This window comes from Watersipora subatra, chromosome 8 (assembly GCF_963576615.1).
Source record: "Watersipora subatra chromosome 8, tzWatSuba1.1, whole genome shotgun sequence".
Classification (NCBI taxonomy): Eukaryota; Metazoa; Bryozoa; class Gymnolaemata; order Cheilostomatida; family Watersiporidae; genus Watersipora; species Watersipora subatra.
This window is the reverse complement of record NC_088715.1, coordinates 3,819,226-3,838,943: the sequence shown is the minus strand read 5'-3', so window position 1 is coordinate 3,838,943 and position 19,718 is coordinate 3,819,226. Positions and strand designations below refer to the sequence as shown.

The window sequence follows — 19,718 nt, the reverse complement described above, 5'->3', positions numbered from 1 at the left end:
TTGTACGTAATGTTTTTGTTATAATTTTAAAGTTGTAAAATTGATTGGACCATTATTTCTTGAGATTTACTGCAATCATTATGTTTCTTCAGTTACCTCTAAAATAACACTTCTATGAAAGAGAGTGAAAAAGCTATTCATCGTATTTGTTTTTTTATTTTTCTTTCATTGAGTTCTACAAGCTCAGATCTTCAGATCTCATTGAGCTCTACAAGCTCAGATCTTCAGATCTCATTGAGTTCTACAAGCTCAGATCTTCAGATCTCATTGAGTTCTACAAGCTCAGATCTACAGATCTCATTGAGTTCTACAAGCTCTTTCATTGAGTTCTACAAGCTCGGAGCTTTAAAATGATATTCAGTTGAAAAACATTGTGGTCTAGGATCAGGGTATCGTATATACTTTCACAGTTGATGTAAAATTGTTAATATTGTTTACGATCTGGGACTTGCTTGTGTATTCAAGGTTAGGCTTCAATGTGTTCATGAACATATAATTATATATCTAATCTTTGTTAGACTGCAAAACATCATGTGCAACAGTGAGCAACACTATTCCCAAAAAATTGCATTTGTCAAATTTATTGCAAACGTTTGCAATATATACTCACTTTCAATTTGTTGATCTAAAGGGGAGAGTTATATACCAACAACTCAATCAGGCTTCAGCCTTTTTATGAATGAAAACATTTATGGAGCTTTATTGCTTTCTTGACAATCGTAATCTACTTTTTGTGTGAAAAAATTATTTAACATTTTTCCAGGAAACGTTTGGGTCTTTCAGATGAATGAGTGTGAAGAAAAACCACAGGCCGATTGTTTTACCAAGGACATGACTTTTAAGAACTCGACGAGCTACTGTCAAGCTCTCGTCTATGATTTTGTGTTCTACAGCACAATAGTCAACTGGGCCCTTTTTGGGCTCACATTTGTCATTGGTGCTATCGAAGCTTGCGTAGCCCGCTGTAAATAGACTGATATGCCAAAAAGAGTGACCCTTTGTTGAGAAAAGTATAGACGGATTATATTGTTTATCGCTACAATGTGCAAAATAGATGATAAATTTATTTATTTTTAGTTTGGCTTTTTTCTAAGTATACCTATATCCATTGGTTCTGAATGTCTGTCGTGTAATTCTATTTATTATTGACTTGGAAATAAAACTAGATGTAGTTTTGGAAGTGGACTCACGTACTGAATAAGAGGTGTCAATGTTTAATGTTTGTCTTTTCTCAACTGTTGGTGCACAAAACTTGACCGTTCATGAATATCTTGTAAAAGATGGTTGAATAAATGACATTTGACATTAAAGTTTTATTGGGAATATCTAACTCTTTCTCAAAGTAAAAGACAACTCCTATCTTTCAGAATAAGTAAATCTAGACCTTACGAGATTGTTTACTAGGAGTGAAGAAAATATGAAAAGAATTTGAGTAGATATGTATATTTGTACATGCCTCCTGTTTATCACGCCCCCTGTCTATTATTCCCCGTTTATCATGCCTCTTGTATATCGTACCTCCTGTTTATCACACCCCTCTGTTTATCACGCCTCCTGCCTATCACATCCCATGTCTATCATGCCTCCTGTATAACACGCCTCCTGTTTATCACGCCTCCTGCCTATCACATCCCATGTCTATCATGCCTCCTGTATAACACGCTTCCTGTTTATCACGCCCGCTGTCTATCATTCCCCCCGTTTATCATGCCTCTTGTATATCGTACCTCCTGTTTATCACGCCTCCTGTCTATCACATCCCATGTCTATCATACCCCTGTTTATAATGCCTCTTGTATAACACGCTTCCTGTTTATCACGCCCCTGTTTATCTCGCCCCTATTTATCACGCCCCTGTCTATCATGCTTCCCTGGCTATCATGCACTGTCTATCATGCGCCTTGTCTATTATGCTCTTTGTCTATCACATCTCCTGTCTATTATGGTACTGTCTATCATGCCCCCTTTTCTATCATGCCCCCTTTTCTATCATGCCCCCTGTATAATCATGAGACCACCATTGCCCAGTGAAAGCAGTTATAGGGTTACAAACAACAACAATGTATATATATGTATTTTGCATAACAGAAAATCAGACATATGTGGCTGAACAAAAGTGGCCCGAGTGGCAATACATAGTCACTAATCATGGCGGCGCAGAATCAATTAATCTCAACTAGGTAAATTCAAACGCAGATCTATCACACTACAAATGGTGGTAGAAGTAGACTGTGAAAGTATGCGACAGAATTCACCCGGCACATCAATGCCCGTAAGCTAAACAGCAATGCACACACTGAGCAGCATCATCATGTCACAGGTGTAGTGTACAGATGTCTGTGCCATGTGTATAGCTTCAATAAACCAAAATACTGGTGGAAGCTCTGGAGAAGGTCAATGAGAATGACTGTGCGGAGCTCCTTTGGAATTTTCACATCCAGACTAACAAACAGGTCTAGGTCTTGGCCAACCGGCCAGTTAGTGGTGGACAAGAGAACAAAAGGGCTATTATAACATATATCGCAGTGTCCCATAGCAACAGCATATCCTGCAATAAACAGAGACAAGTGGAGAAATATCTCCCACTCAGAGAGAAGATTGAAAAGTGCTGGTTGCAATAGTGGAAAAACCAGAGGAATCCGCTGTAATCATCAGACAAACAAGCGTACACATGTGTCCTATAAAAGTCCTAGTGAAATCATATACATTACCCTCTATATAAATGTCTCATATTTTGGTAACGTGATCAGCACTCATATATATGTAGGAATGTGCTTATTCTTATATAAAACAACTGAGAACTCTTCATAACATGTACTGCTTCATGATTGGTGCAATATATTTTCTGTAATACGATTGGTCGCACATCATTATCCATGCGATCTCATTGGACTGTCATATTAAATTTATTATAAAAGTTATAGAGTATAGTTCATTACATGTACATGTTGGAGTATCTGTGCTGTTATACACATCCATAATAATCTTACTCTCTATGCATAAACCAGGCAAACACTTTATATACACAAAGCCAGAGTTGCAGAACTGCTGATGAGCAATATTCATATAGGTAAATATATATAGATTGTGGTTATGAGAGCTACTCCTGTTATGGTGATCTCTTGATAAGCTAGTACCACTTCTTGAACTCCATACCATCTGGTGGTTTCACCTCAACATCATTTTTACCAATATCTCCCCAGTTAGTGCTGAGAACTGTACCTCCTGATTGTTGCTGTAATGACACATACACGTAGGCTCAGTTCTATACTTTGATAGGGAGGACAACTCACTGGCATCACACTCACAACATCACCATGCATCCCACAATGCAGTGTAGTAAAAATAACTACTCCAGTGCACACAGAGAGGGTATAATTAACATCCCATGTTGTCCTACATAAGACAGGAAGCACATTATCACATGATAGTACTACTATCTGCTAGTAGATACTAGATATCAGGTACTCTACAGATAATACAGGTAATACTATGTACTACAGTAATATGTCTTACTAGTGTAAACATCTTGGTAACATGAGACTAGCCAAGTTCAAAAGGTCAACTTCTGTATACAGTGGAACCTCTACATGCGTAATTACCAAGTTATGAAAGATATTTTTGTAGAAATATTACTTCAACTTACAAAATATGTTTATAAATACAAAAGGCCGCAAGGGCCATATTTTGGACCATTTGTTTCATTTGTTTGAAAAAAAAGCAAAGTAAAGAAATTTCAACTTTTCTGTATGTGTTTATTTTTAATTTATTATGTATGTTTTCAATTTAGTGTGCGAGTATATTTTTTTATCACCTTTTTTCTCAACTGTCCACTGCTGGCCGCTTCTTTCCATTGTTGTAGAATTTAGAGTTATCATATATCAAATATAGAGCAGGACAACTTTAGTTTTTAGCAATTCAAGTTTGCTTTTTCCGTATAATGACAGTTTTTTATTTTATTTCGACCTGACGTAATTTTTATACTTTAACATTTAATCCGAGTAGAACAAAAAGAAGCCAACTATACAAGACCTACCAGCTCTGATTACCATCTTTCCGCTCCCAAAAGTCCTTGTTTAACCTCGTCTAGATCACCAATGCCAAAGATAAACAACCATTCATTCCTTTTATTCGTTATTTCACCAGAGTTAACGCCCCGAAAATGATTTTGCAGGACAGCATCTGTCTCGAAGTTTTCATTCTTCTCTTCCTCCGTGACTTCTACAGCCGGCTTGGTGCTGCCAATAGTAGCTGCAAATAAATGATATGTTTGACAGCAATGACTTTGTGTCTACTAACGCTGTCCCTGAATAACTATGTGTGCATTTAGAAACAGTTACCATTTAAATGTTACCATAATGTTTAAGGCCAGAAAAAGCAGAATTTTTTGATATAGCCTGAGGTAAATGTAAACAGTTTAGCCTTAGAGCCAATCACTCTATGTATGCATTTAATGCTTTTTTAATGCATCTAACGCATTTTAATGCATTCAATGCTCTCTGCTGCATTTAATGTGTTTATCATAATAATTCTATCCACAACACAATAGTAAGTGAAGGACGCAGAAGTTTTGATTTCCATGTTTTTAAAAGCTTGTTAGTAAATTATTCTGGCTGACATGTTCTCCTGACATGAAAGACAAGCTTGATGAAGGTCCTTTCCATACGCAGTGATATAAAGGCAGCCATGTTTAGTAGGACATTTATAGACAATTAACTTACTTTAACCTGGTGGTCTAATCACTTATAACTGTAATAAAGTTGAGCTCTTAATCCTTATTTCACAACTAAATAAGGCCTCTATTTGAGTGCACCTTTATTTGAATGCCACCTTTAATAAAATGGCACTATACAGGAAGGGTTGAAAAATACAGCACCAATTAATTGAACACCACCTCTAATAGACCACCACTTTATTTGACTGCTACCTCTAACAGAACACCACTAGCGAGGAAGAATTAAAAACACATCACTATGATGCTCAAATAGAAGATTTACGATATACTAATTATGAATTCTGACTAATTCTTAAATATGACCAGACAAACAGACATATGACCTTGGATGAAGGACAGCCCTTCTAGCAGTAAATGTACAACCATTCAGTACTCAGCATAGTTAGGATACTAACCTGGTTCAACACTGAAGGTTTTTAACTTATCCAGCTCTGAGTCAGTCTAAAGAGCTTTCCAAATAATCACCTCTACAGTCTTATCTCCTCCTGTACAACAACAGTATCAGTGTACAGTATCTACATGACCATTTGACTTATCAGCTGTCAGGAGAGTACTACTAGCTATGAGAATAGTTTATGATTAACCCTGAGGTACTAGTACTGTTATACTATTATTAACCCTGAGGTACTAGTACTGTTATACTATTATTAACCCTGAGGTACTAGTATTTTTATACTATTATTAACCTTGAGGTACTAGTACTGTTATACTATTATTAACCCTGAGGTACTAGTACTTTTATACTATTATTAACCTTGAGGTACTAGTACTGTTATAATACTATAAACCCTGAGGTACTAATAGTGTTATACTATTATTAACCATAAGGTACTAGTACTGTTGTACTATTATTAACTCTGAGGTACTAGTACTGTTATAATATTATTAATCCTAAGGTATTAGTCCTGTTATACTATTATTAATTCTGAGGTACTAGTACTGCTATACTATTATTAACCCCGAGGTACTAGTACTGTTATAATATTATTAACCCTGAGGTACTAGTACTTTTATACTATTATTAACCCTGACGTATTAGTAATGTTATACTATTATTAACCCTGAGGTACTAGTACTGTTATACTGTTATTAACCCTGAGGTACTAGTACTGTTATATTATTATTAACCCTGAGGTACTAGTACTGTTATACTATTATTAACTCTGAGGTACTAGTACTGTTATAATAATATTAACCTTGAGGTACTAGTACTGTTATACTATTATTAACTCTGAGGTACTAGTACTGTTATAATAATATTAACCTTGAGGTATTAGTGCTGTTATAGTATAATTAACCCTGAGGTACTAGTCCTGTTATACTATTATTAACCCTGATGTACTAGTACTGTTATACTATTATTAACCCTGAGGTACTAGTACTGTTATACTATTATTAACTCTGAGGTACTAGTACTGTTATAATAATATTAACCTTGAGGTATTAGTGCTGTTATAGTATAATTAACCCTGAGGTACTAGTACTGTTATACTATTATTAACCCTGACGTATTAGTACTGTTATACAATTATTAACCCCGAGGTACTAGTACTGTTATACTATTATTAACCCTGATGTACTAGTACTGTTATACTATTATTAACCCTGAGGTACTAGTACTGTTATACTATTATTAACCCTGATGTATTAGTACTGTTATACTATTATTATCCCCGAGGTACTAGTACTGTTATACTATTATTAACCCCGAGGTACTAGTACTGTTATACTATTATTAACCCTGAGGTACTAGTACTGTTATACTATTATTAACCCTGATGTACTAGTACTGTTATACTATTATTAACCCTGAGGTACTAGTACTGTTATACTATTATTAACCCTGAGGTACTAGTACTGTTATACTATTATTAACCCTGAGGTACTAGTACTGTTATACTATTATTAACCCTGATGTACTAGTACTGTTATACTATTATTAACTCTGAGGTACTAGTACTGTTATAATAATATTAACCTTGAGGTATTAGTGCTGTTATAGTATAATTAACCCTGAGGTACTAGTACTGTTATACTATTATTAACCCTGACGTATTAGTACTGTTATACTATTATTAACCCTGAGGTACTAGTACTGTTATACTATTATTAACCCTGATGTACTAGTACTGTTATACTATTATTAACCCTGAGGTACTAGTACTGTTATACTATTATTAACCCCGATGTATTAGTACTGTTATACTATTATTATCCCCGAGGTACTAGTACTGTTATACTATTATTAACCCCGAGGTACTAGTACTGTTATACTATTATTAACCCTGAGGTACTAGTACTGTTATACTATTATTAACCCTGAGGTACTAGTACTGTTATACTATTATTAACCCTGAAGTACTAGTACTGTTATACTATTATTAACCCTGATGTACTAGTACTGTTATACTATTATTAACCCTGAGGTACTAGTACTGTTATACTATTATTAACCCTGAGGTACTAGTACTGTTATACTATTATTAACCCTGAGGTACTAGTACTGTTATACTATTATTAACCCTGAGGTACTAGTACTGTTATACTATTATTAACCCTGATGTACTAGTACTGTTATACTATTATTAACTCTGAGGTACTAGTACTGTTATAATAATATTAACCTTGAGGTATTAGTGCTGTTATAGTATAATTAACCCTGAGGTACTAGTACTGTTATACTATTATTAACCCTGACGTATTAGTACTGTTATACTATTATTAACCCCGAGGTACTAGTACTGTTATACTATTATTAACCCTGATGTACTAGTACTGTTATACTATTATTAACCCTGAGGTACTAGTACTGTTATACTATTATTAACCCTGATGTATTAGTACTGTTATACTATTATTATCCCCGAGGTACTAGTACTGTTATACTATTATTAACCCCGAGGTACTAGTACTGTTATACTATTATTAACCCTGAGGTACTAGTACTGTTATACTATTATTAACCCTGATGTACTAGTACTGTTATACTATTATTAACCCTGAGGTACTAGTACTGTTATACTATTATTAACCCTGATGTACTAGTACTGTTATACTATTATTAACTCTGAGGTACTAGTACTGTTATAATAATATTAACCTTGAGGTATTAGTGCTGTTATAGTATAATTAACCTTGAGGTACTAGTACTGTTATACTATTATTAACCCTGACGTATTAGTACTGTTATACTATTATTAACCCCGAGGCACTAGTACTGTTATACTATTATTAACCCTGATGTACTAGTACTGTTATACTATTATTAACCCTGAGGTACTAGTACTGTTATACTATTATTAACCCTGATGTATTAGTACTGTTATACTATTATTATCCCCGAGGTACTAGTACTGTTATACTATTATTAACCCCGAGGTACTAGTACTGTTATACTATTATTAACCCTGAGGTACTAGTACTGTTATACTATTATTAACCCTGAGGTACTAGTACTGTTATACTATTATTAACCCTGAAGTACTAGTACTGTTATACTATTATTAACCCTGATGTACTAGTACTGTTATACTATTATTAACCCTGAGGTACTAGTACTGTTATACTATTATTAACCCTGAGGTACTAGTACTGTTATACTATAATTAACCCTGAGGTACTAGTACTGTTATACTATTATTAACCCTGATGTACTAGTACTGTTATACTATTATTAACTCTGAGGTACTAGTACTGTTATAATAATATTAACCTTGAGGTATTAGTGCTGTTATAGTATAATTAACCCTGAGGTACTAGTACTGTTATACTATTATTAACCCTGACGTATTAGTACTGTTATACTATTATTAACCCCGAGGTACTAGTACTGTTATACTATTATTAACCCTGATGTACTAGTACTGTTATACTATTATTAACCCTGAGGTACTAGTACTGTTATACTATTATTAACCCTGAGGTACTAGTACTGTTATACTATTATTAACCCTGATGTATTAGTACTGTTATACTATTATTAACCCCGAGGTACTAGTACTGTTATACTATTATTAACCCTGAGGTACTAGTACTGTTATACTATTATTAACCCTGAGGTACTAGTACTGTTATACTATTATTAACCCTGAGGTACTAGTACTGTTATACTATTATTAACCCTGAGGTACTAGTACTGTTATACTATTATTAACACTGATGTATTAGTACTGTTATACTATTATTAACCCCGAGGTACTAGTACTGTTATACTATTATTAACCCTGAGGTACTAGTACTGTTATACTATTATTAACCCTGAGGTACTAGTACTGTTATACTATTATTAACCCTGAGGTACTAGTACTGCTATACTATTATTAACCTTGAGATACTAGTACTGTTATACTATTATTAGCCCTGAGGTACTAGTACTGTTATACTATTATTAACCCTGAAGCACTAGTACTGTTATACTATTATTAACCCTGAGATACTAGTACTGTTATACTATTATTAATCCTGAGGTACTAGTACTGTTATACTATTATTAACCCTGAGATACTAGTACTGTTATACTATTATTAATCCTGAGGTACTAGTACTGTTATACTATTATTAACCCTGAGATACTAGTACTGTTATACTATTATTAATCCTGAGATACTAGTACTGTTATACTATTATTAACCATGATGTACTAGTACTGTTATACTATTATTAACCCTGAGGTACTAGTACTGTTATACTATTATTAACCCTGAGGTACTAGTACTGTTATACTATTATTAACCCTGAGGTACTAGTACTGTTATACTATTATTAACCCTGATGTACTAGTACTGTTATACTATTATTAACCCTGAAGTACTAGTACTGTTATACTATTATTAACCCTGAAGTACTAGTACTGTTATACTATTATTAACCCTGAAGTACTAGTACTGTTATACTATTATTAACCCTGAAGTACTAGTACTGTTATACTATTATTAACCCTGAGGTACTAGTACTGTTATACTATTATTAACCCTGATGTACTAGTACTGTTATACTATTATTAACCCTGAAGTACTAGTACTGTTATACTATTATTAACCCTGAAGTACTAGTACTGTTATACTATTATTAACCCTGAGGTACTAGTACTGTTATACTATTATTAACCCTGAGGTACTAGTACTGTTATACTATTATTAACCCTGAGGTACTAGTACTGTTATACTATTATTAACCCTGAAGTACTAGTCTTATCACATAATTCTAGTTTAACAGATTTATAGTGTTCTTCACCAGCTTCATGTATCTCACTTCAACGTTTAGTTTACACTGAGTCCTTAAATAGAGGTGGAGATGCTGTTTCCTTATTTCACTCTCACCATGTATGACCAACTAGAGAACCAAGGCTAATTATCAGCAGGTAGTCTCATGCTACCACCCCACATAGAGTTACCAAGGCTATAACCAACCGTCTGATCTGTAACTGTAGTGGAAAGCATCTGCTCTGAGCTTCTTCATAAATAGAGAGATGATGATGCTGGAGTCTGTCTGGTACCAGTCATACCTGAAACAGCTCCAACACTGAAACATACATAAATGCATGTACCCATTTTACAAATAATAAATTATAGATTAACAAAATATCAGTTTAATTTACTAATACTAAATCAGCTCTGAATGACAGGCTCTTGTCCTTGACCTTACAATCGTTTATAAAATACCAAGAAGATTTTAGAGTCTGCAGAACTCCTACCTGAGAGAGCTGAGAGTACTTGGGGGCCAACACCACCTTGTGAATAAAGATATGAGACAAGACTTGTTGTTATTGTGGCATCAGAGAAGATTGATGATGTCAAATATCGACAGGTAAAATCATCTGACTTAATTACTGCCTGTAAAGAAACAACTCCAGTCACATAATCACAGGTCATTATGCAGTGAGTTGTCACTTGTTATCGTGTAACCTCTATACACCTATAAAAGTGATTAATTTGTATCTTTGTGATTAGTACTAGTTTTACTAACTTGTGTATTACATCTCAGTATTAACAGAATAATAGAGTGATGTTAGCAAGTTGATGAACATTTATTTATATCTGAACAAACTATGAGAACTAACATTCTATTTCAGCTTCAGTGCACCCTCGGGTTACGATGACTCTGTTATATGATTTTTTCCCCCTGCGGTGTAGAACACACTGATTTTTCATTCTTTTTTTCTTGCAAAATATCTTTCACCATGCGAGATCATTAAAACATCAAACCATGCGAAAACATCAAAAAACTTCTTTCGAAATACAAATTTGGCAGTCGGTAGGCGGATTACGTCGGAATAACAAACATGCCGATATGCTATACGCCGAAATCCCTTTAACAACAAATGAAAGAAATACGAAGCTCGATCTCGCTCGGTTCAGCGTTATTTCTAATAATGAAATTGGAAACATATAGGTGATTAAATTTTATTGATGAAAAAGATTGAAGTTAACAAAAATAGTTAAAAATACATACTAAAATTTATATTTAATTATGTGTTTAGTGAGCTGAATTCCTTGAAGTTAAATTCAACATTTATGTTATACGCCTGCCTCGAAAGTAAGAACTCCTTACGGTACATACTGTACATAGTACATTATAATACTACATTTTCTTGCATATCATAACCACTAAATACACTAAAGTTACTGTAGGTAACTGTAGTTACTAAGGTTAACATATTATTTTGTTACTAATTTTTAATATGTACAGTATGTATATAAAGCTTTGATGATTTTACCAGGGGGTGTTTGAATTACTATACATGTAGGTTTCTATACCCCTCTATAGGAAATGTTCACCTTACAATGCCAACACTGGAACAACTTGAAATTGTATGGTTAGGGTCCACTGTAATGTGTTTACAAAGGCGTTAATAAAGTTATCAGACATTTTCTACAAGTATAAGGAAAGCTCTAGCGACAAACTAACGAGTGGCTAAGGTACACTGATCAGCTCACTGATCTACAGTCATTTCTGTATCTTTTCCTAGCTGGGTTAGCATTAATATTATACCAACAACTTCTAGAAAGTGACACACCGGATTATGATAAGTTAAAGCAGCACTGCACTGATGGAAACTACTATATAACTAGCAGACAACTCCAAAAAACTCCAGTCCTCCTAAATGGAGAGTCTACTGATGTATATTTGGATACTTGGACATGAAGGATACTTTTGGTTGGTAGCACCTATTGGACAGGTTCATGCAGGTCCTATATTGAACTAGGCTTGTCTTTATGACTGGGTTGTAAAATCAGCTGAATTCTAAGGCATGAGGTGGATAGTTAACACTGAGCGAACTTGTAGCTCAAGAGAGGACATTGCAGAATACTCAAACTAATGAGTGTACATGTGAATTAGATACTTCATATTAGATACAGACGTTATTCCCTCAGGAACCCAAGTTACGTCTCACAAGATTACCAGAATGAACAGAACAGGAAACCACAGAGAGCCTGTTAAAAGTACAGATATTGTGGGCACTGTCTTCACGCGCATAACAAAAAATCTTTAGACAAAAGACTTTACGCAAATAACTTTACGAATAAGAGCAAAATGCTTTCACTTGTAACTGAAACGTAATGATCGATCTTGTGAACTGCAACCACTTGTGAAACATTTCCTATAGTTTTTATATACATGTAATTAAATCGGTTCAGCAGTTTTGCCATAGGCAAGAATAGCGATACTCATAGCTGTATCAACGTTACTAATATCACAAACTAGTGATTCTCCCCATGAATGATAAATGTGGTGACATTACTTCAATAATGGTAACCAAAAATCGAGCAAGCAAGATGTGGCCTTGACCCGACTGAGACCAATTCTCAAAGCAATTTATCAATGCGGCATGAGGAATAGTAGCTTCGGGGAGCATCAGTATACCTCTAGTTGGTGAGTGTAGCCAGACCTTAAATAAGGGGTCAGTTATACCATTAGTTGGTGAGTGTAGCCAGACCTTAAATAAGGGGACAGTAATACCTCTAGTTGGTGAGTGTAGCCAGACCTTAAATAAGGGGTCAGTTATACCTCTAGTTGGTGAGTGTAGCCAGACCTTAAATAAGGGGTCATTTATACCTCTAGTTGGTGAGTGTAGCCAGACCTTAAATAAGGGGTCAGTTATACCTCTAGTTGGTGAGTGTAGCCAGACCTTAAATAAGGGGTCATTTATACCTCTAGTTGGTGAGTGTAGCCAGACCTTAAATAAGGGATAAACTAGTTATATTATAGTAAAGCTCTGCAGAAGAGAAGATAACTCTTGTTTCATCAAGATGAATTTACATAAAATTTTAGTTGAATTTACCGGAAAGTGACGACATTTTTCTATCAATTGCGATTGTTTTTGATATTCGAGGTCTGACTACGAGGATTTTTCAAAATGAAATTGACAAAACTTGATTGCGGTTAAAATGCTCAAAAATGTTTGAGTGAAATCATGTTACTAGTTGCATTTGATGCTTTAGTTGATACCTGCTACTGCATCCGAGTTGCAACATTACATGTCTTTACTCTGTCGGTCTCCTTGCAAATAATAATCACATAATCACACTTTCACTTGATATGAGCATTTTACCCACGATAAAGTTGGGTCGATTTTACACATGAAACATCCTGGCAGTCAGATCACCTCAAACAAAAACAATCGCTAACGATAAAAAATATCGATACTTTCTGATAAAATCTACTAAAGTTTTATGTAAATTCATATTTAGCTATGATCATCAAAGTGAGTTATCGACCAATCAGATGATAGAATTAGCTGTTATCGACCTTGAGTTGATCATCAGTGAGAGTTCCAAAGTCGTCCATTGGTGTGAAAGGACTTGGGACATAAGCCTTGTGTGTGCCCTTGCGATGAGGTGTTCTCATATCTTTTGCTAACTTCCAAGCGTTTGGCGATGCGAGTGGAACTGAAACACTGGGTGATACCGAGTTACCAGGAAGGCCTGCTTTAGGTCGACATCGAGTTGATGGCAGCAAGACATCGTCTAAAAACAGCTGCTTTCCTTTAACTCTGCCGAGTCCTCTGAAGTCGTCCATCTGAGCAACGGGCAGGCCTGAGAAATGAACAAATGGAGGTGAGCTCAAATATATTGAGGGTTACATCGATCATAGTCCTATCATACTATGATCAAATGGGATGTGTTATACATGACCTTTAACCTTTACTCATTGCATGCTAAACATAGTGCAAACAAATGGATTTATTGAACTTTTTATCAATATAGGAAAATCTTTCAAACAATGTACGGTATGTGAAAACTGCATGATTAACTATTTTGTACCAGCAATAGGTCAACTTCAATATTTCTAGAAATATGTCAGTCTTCACCTGACATATCTCAAACATTTACCTCTGGAGCTTCCCAACGGCGATTACATAACAATGAATTAGCAAATGTGAGTTTAGGAGAAAAACTAGTGAAAACATGATGAACAAAAAAAGCCAGCAAAGCTGGGCTACATCCAGACAGCTAAGCTAAAAATAGAGAATCAATCAGCTTTCAACAATCCTAACCAAATGCACCTAAACAACTGTGATAGATGTAAATTTAAAGGTTGACTTGCAACAAAATTCACATTACAGTTATTTGATATCAAAAGATTCACCATGTCTTACTCTGTTGTGTTGTAGGTGCAAAATATGTGGGAATATACATACTAGCTTCAAGTGCCTTTTTACCGTTAAATAGTTTGTCCACACAAATATTAGCTTCAGAGTTCTGGCAAATCAATATGTTCAATTCACAGGTCAAACAGTTCAATAAAAACTAGAATAAAAACATTATTTAAACTTCAATTCAACTCAAAGTTTAATTCATTCAACTAGTAAGACACACTTAACTCAGTGTTAGTTATGTTGAATTCAATATTCTTAAAGAATAGAGAAAGCATAATATTATTATGCTTTATTATTCATCTTGAGGTGTTGACTGATGTTCTAAAAAAAGAATCAAGGAGATTGACCAACCAGAAGCTGAGATATAGCCAGCCAAACACAGGTCTACCAAAAAACAAAAGTGTTTTGGTAATCATCAATATATGACGTATGAAATCGACTTGTGTGTCATTGGTCAATTAAGCCAACTAATGCGCTCTCCTATAACAATCACGGCGTTTTAATTGGTTTAATCCCTGGAAGTATAGAACAATCAAATTGGGCCTAACAATCATCGCTCCTAGAATTCCGAACCAGTCCCTCTGACGTGTAGATTAGTTTTAGCATAAAATAATTACACGCATATATTATTTCGCAACATTTCGCTATCTTGCTAGTTCAGCTCAGTTTTGTTGTTCTCCTACTTAGCTTCCCTATTCAGACTCATCTTTAGCGTTGTTCAGATTTTTTAACCATAGCTAATAAATAGAATCAATTAAATCAATCTCGGTTATCATTTGGAATTTTCTACAAATTATATTAGTTACATCATTTATTCTATACGCAGTTATATTACTATTTTGTATAATATGCATTATGAATATTATATAAATCATAAAAAATAATCATAGATAAGATAATAGATCAATAGAAAAATCAAAGCAAAAGTTATCGTTTTCTTTTCTTATAGCAAGAGCAGCACGGTCAAGTTAGTCTTTTTAAGATTATGGCTGTAGTGAACTTCCAGTCTGTTAATAGTGACGATAATCATGAAAATCAACTGAATGCTGCAGTAGATACACAGTAGAAAAATGATGAAGGAACAAAAAGATTTTACACGTGAAACATCCTGGCAGTCAGATCACCTCAAACATAAATAATATGTGAAAGGACTTGGCACATAAGCCTTGTGTGTGCCCTTGCGATGAGGTGTTCTCATATCTTCTGCTAACTTCCAAGCGTTTGGCGATGTGAGTGAAACTGAAACACTGGGTGATACCGAGTTACCGGGAAGGTATGCTTTAGGTCGACATCGAGTTGATGGCAGCGAGACATCAGCTGAAAACAGCGGCTTTCCCTTAACTCTGCTGAGTCCACTGAAGTCGTCCATATGAGGAACGGGCGGGACTGAGAAATGAACAAAAGGAGGTGAGCTCCCATATATTGAGAGTTACATCGATCATCGTCCTATCATACTGTGATCAAATAGGATGTGTTATACATGACCTTTACTCATTGCATGTTAAACATAGTGCAAACAAATGGATTTATTCAACTTTTTATCAATATAGGAAAATCTTTCAAACAATGTACGTACGATATGTGAAAACTGCATGATTAACTATTTTGTACCAGCATTAGGTCAACTTCAATATTTCTAGAAATATGTCAGTCTTCACCTGATATATCTCAAACATTTACCTCTGGAGCTTCCCAACAGCGATTACATAACAATGAATTACCAAATGTGAGTTTAGGAGAAAAACTAGTGAAAACATGACGAACAAAAAAAGCCAACAAAGCTGGGCTACATCAAGACAGCTATTCTAAAAATAGAGAATCAATCAGCTTTCAACAATCCTAACCAAATGCACCTAAACAACTGTGATAGATGTAAAGTTAAAGGTTGACTTGCAACAAAATTCACATTACAGTTATTTGATTCAAAAGATTCACCATGTCTTACTCTGTTGTGTTGTAGGTGCAAAATATGTGGGAATGTGATTACAAAAAAACGAACAATTAATCGCAGTCACACGAGACCGCCGTAGTTTGGATTCTCTTTGCAAAACGGCTTAAATGTGACGTAGTTGTAGGAGATGGTTTCTGTTTACACTTTCATGCAACCTTATTCGTCGAAATATTTTCACAAATATACTTCACGCATTCAATAAAACCATGTCTATTGTTCTTACGCGTCTATTTCATCGCCATTGTAATGCTGTCACTTTTAGCAGTGATAGCTTATAACTTACCGTAAAATATCATTTAATTTTTTAACCTTACCTCGAAGGAGTACATATCACTGTCTGATAATCAAGACGAGCCTGTTGGTCACCTGTAATAATCAAAAAATGCTGCAAAAATTATTTGCGAAGTATTGGGTCACATGATCAGATTACGACTTGACGATTAGATCAAGCCGAAACAAAACTGTAAAGTAGAGAGCATCTATATTTGATACGGGGTCTTCGGTAAAACCCGAAGTGCTTATCATAAACTAGTGCTACGATAAGTTTTATATTGAGCTTTTTATGGGCCTTTCAACTCACGTGAGAACATCACGTGACAAAACAATAACCAAACTGTAATGACTACGTCAGAAAAATAAACAGATTCCAATCTACAGCGGCTTTTCGTTTTTGAGCTTTTAAGAGCTTGTAATCACATTTCCACATGTTCGGCACCTACAACACAACAGAGAAAGACATGGTGAATCTTTTGATACCAAATAACTGTAATGTGAATTTTGTTGCAAGTCAACCTTTAAGAACCATAGGTAACATATAGTCATGTACAAACCGTGCATTACATGAGGGTGTGTGCCAACCGTGCATTACATGAAGGCTCGTACCAGCCGTGCGTGAATAAGGGCGTGTGCCAACCTCGTAGGATATATAAACACTCACAGCCAAGCTTAATATAGGAGCATTTTACACCGCGGTAAAGCAACAAAGATATTCTGTGGTCCAAAGGTATTGCGACATGTGCAGATTTTTTCGTTAATTCTGACAGAAATCACGAAATGAACAGAAAAACACAGAATTATTTAGCCTGAATTCGCAGAATTGGCAGAGCTGTGCATGCACACCAAAATCGTCGACGAAACACTTCTAATTGGCTAAACAAATTATTAGCGAGCACGATATTAGCAGCTTTCACAATTTATAAAATCCGTTTAAAAAGCTTTTCCTAGTCACTGAGTTCAGCCTCGTTCATAGAAACTTCAACATCTTTTGGACCAACTGATGGCTCGAGTTTAGTAAAGTCAAGCGAGGTAACCTCTAAAGAATCTCCGAAAAGTTCTGCATCTTCGGAACGAATGATAACATCTTGTTCATTCCCACGATCAGCATTAGCCTGTTCCACTGTGCCGCCATCAAGCACCTGCCCGGGCATGACACCTTCTGTATCTTCTGACAGACCCTTTGCACCAGCTGTGTGGAAAATAGATAGATGAAACATATGAAAATGCTCTTGAATGAAGTGAGTATTGCAAGCTTAAAAATTACATTTGATATATAATATAACGGCAAAAAGGCTACAGATGAGCTAATTTTACGTTAATCTACACAGTTGCAGGAGAATTTTGATTTCTATATACCGGTAGTACACAGTTCTTGGTACCCTTACGTCCTAAGAAACATGTTTAAACACAACTGATTGAGGGAAAATCATGTGGGCTTTAAGCCAAGAATGCTTTTAAATTGAAACACCAAGCTTTGAATTAATTAATTTTTGTGCCAACCACAAATCACTTATCTGCCCGTCATTCATAGATTGATGTATTTTAAATGATACCGACTATGAAATTTTATTTCTGTCTAAGCCATACCTCATGCAAGCTCATACAGCCAAATTTGAAGAAATTGGGTAGTTTAATATTTCCAAACGGGTTACAAATGAGAGATTATGTATGCACAGCTATTGTGTGATTTAAATACGGTTGATAGAAGTACAATTAAATTGTGTTCATCTATGAGATAGATGAACAGTTTTTTGGTTAGTAGAGGGGGCAGCTTAGTGATAACAAGACAGATTAAAGTTTGCTATCGGTTTGTGCTAGCGCCTGAGGACAAGCTTTCCAAATTATCTTAAACCGTTCCACAAGAAAATTGTTACCAATTTGTCTGTCCAGCAATTAATATGACAAATTGAGCAGACTGCCACTCTCACACTTTCTTCAAGAATGAAGGCTAAACCTGTTTCCATGTTGCCTATTTTCTATGTATCACAGACATTTCTTGATAAAATTTGAAAACAAGGGCAGTCTGCATAAAAAGGCTCGCGTGTATCACAAAATTGAAAAACAACTTCATTGACTAACAGAAGTGTAACACTTGGACAACTACATGTACCTGCAGGAAAGTTCCCAATGGAATGATTCCTTTTTTTAACATCAGCTGAAGGTGTACCTGCAAATGATTCACTGTTAGTACTTAGGTCGACCGCTATAGGACTGGTATCATAGGTTTCCACAGTAACCGAATCTGTTGAACTCATTTGGTCCTCATTGCCAAAACAGGCATCATCTGTCCTCAAACTGTCATATTCTATGGCTTCCTGAGAAATCAAAGAACTCTTGTGACTTGAGCTCTGAGGAGGAAGCTTTTCTATGTCTACGATAGGAACACGACTAACATCTAATAGAGAACTCGCTTGGATCTGCATAAGGGTATTGATTTGGAGACAACATCTCGTGAGAATCTTCAGTGACCCTACACTTCGATTTAAAATGTAGTTTGCGTTTTCGGCCCCGCCCACCACCTTTTTGACTTTTTATACAGAGTCCAAAATTCTTTTTTACTAGACTGTTGTCTGTAAAGTTGAGAATATTGTAATCAAATGATCGAGTTGCCTCTCCTTTTGTTTATTAAGCTTTTCTATACTTTAAGGCAGCTTTTTTTGACAGCGAGTGAGATGGAGTGAACTTTCGTGTACCTTTTTCTTTGCCTCTAATAGTTAAAAGGTTAATATTCTTTATGGGCTTACAGCTCTTTCTGGCATAATTCCGACCTCTGGGAGATTTACTAGAGATCGCGTTGTTAAAGCTCTTACTAATCGGGGAACTGCTATTACCCCCAATATCGTTCTCTATTGGCTTACTAATGTTAAACATCTTTTGAAGTTCTAAACTTTTATTGGCAGATGGGGGTGAAAGAGCTACAGCGAGGTTCATCTCGTTAGCCATTTCAGAGTTTTGCTGTGAATGGTCGATAGGCATTTCTGGAGAATGCATAGAAGTACGCATGGATGTATCAGATAAAAACTCATCATTATTCATTGATCTCCAACTACGGATATTATTCACAGATTTTCGATGTCTGTTCACAGCCTTATGAGGTGATGGAACCTAAAAGTCAAGAGAACTGATTTTACAATATGCAAAAGTTGAGCTCATCTTCA

At 35.3% G+C, this 19,718-nt stretch overlaps 1 protein-coding gene across 1 annotated transcript; it reads right to left on the bottom strand.

Annotated features, from left to right (window-relative positions):
- Positions 1 to 2,056: 2,056 nt before the first annotated feature.
- Positions 2,057 to 18,983, bottom strand: LOC137402234 (uncharacterized). Its single transcript, XM_068088732.1, has 6 exons — positions 18,671 to 18,983; positions 17,513 to 17,749; positions 13,484 to 13,770; positions 10,428 to 10,566; positions 4,037 to 4,251; positions 2,057 to 3,235 (listed from the first exon to the last, which is right to left on the bottom strand). Exons 1-5 carry the CDS (start codon positions 18,981 to 18,983, stop codon positions 4,046 to 4,048), a joined length of 1,182 nt encoding a protein of 393 aa, XP_067944833.1. The 3' UTR covers positions 2,057 to 3,235; positions 4,037 to 4,045.
- Positions 18,984 to 19,718: the final 735 nt, after the last annotated feature.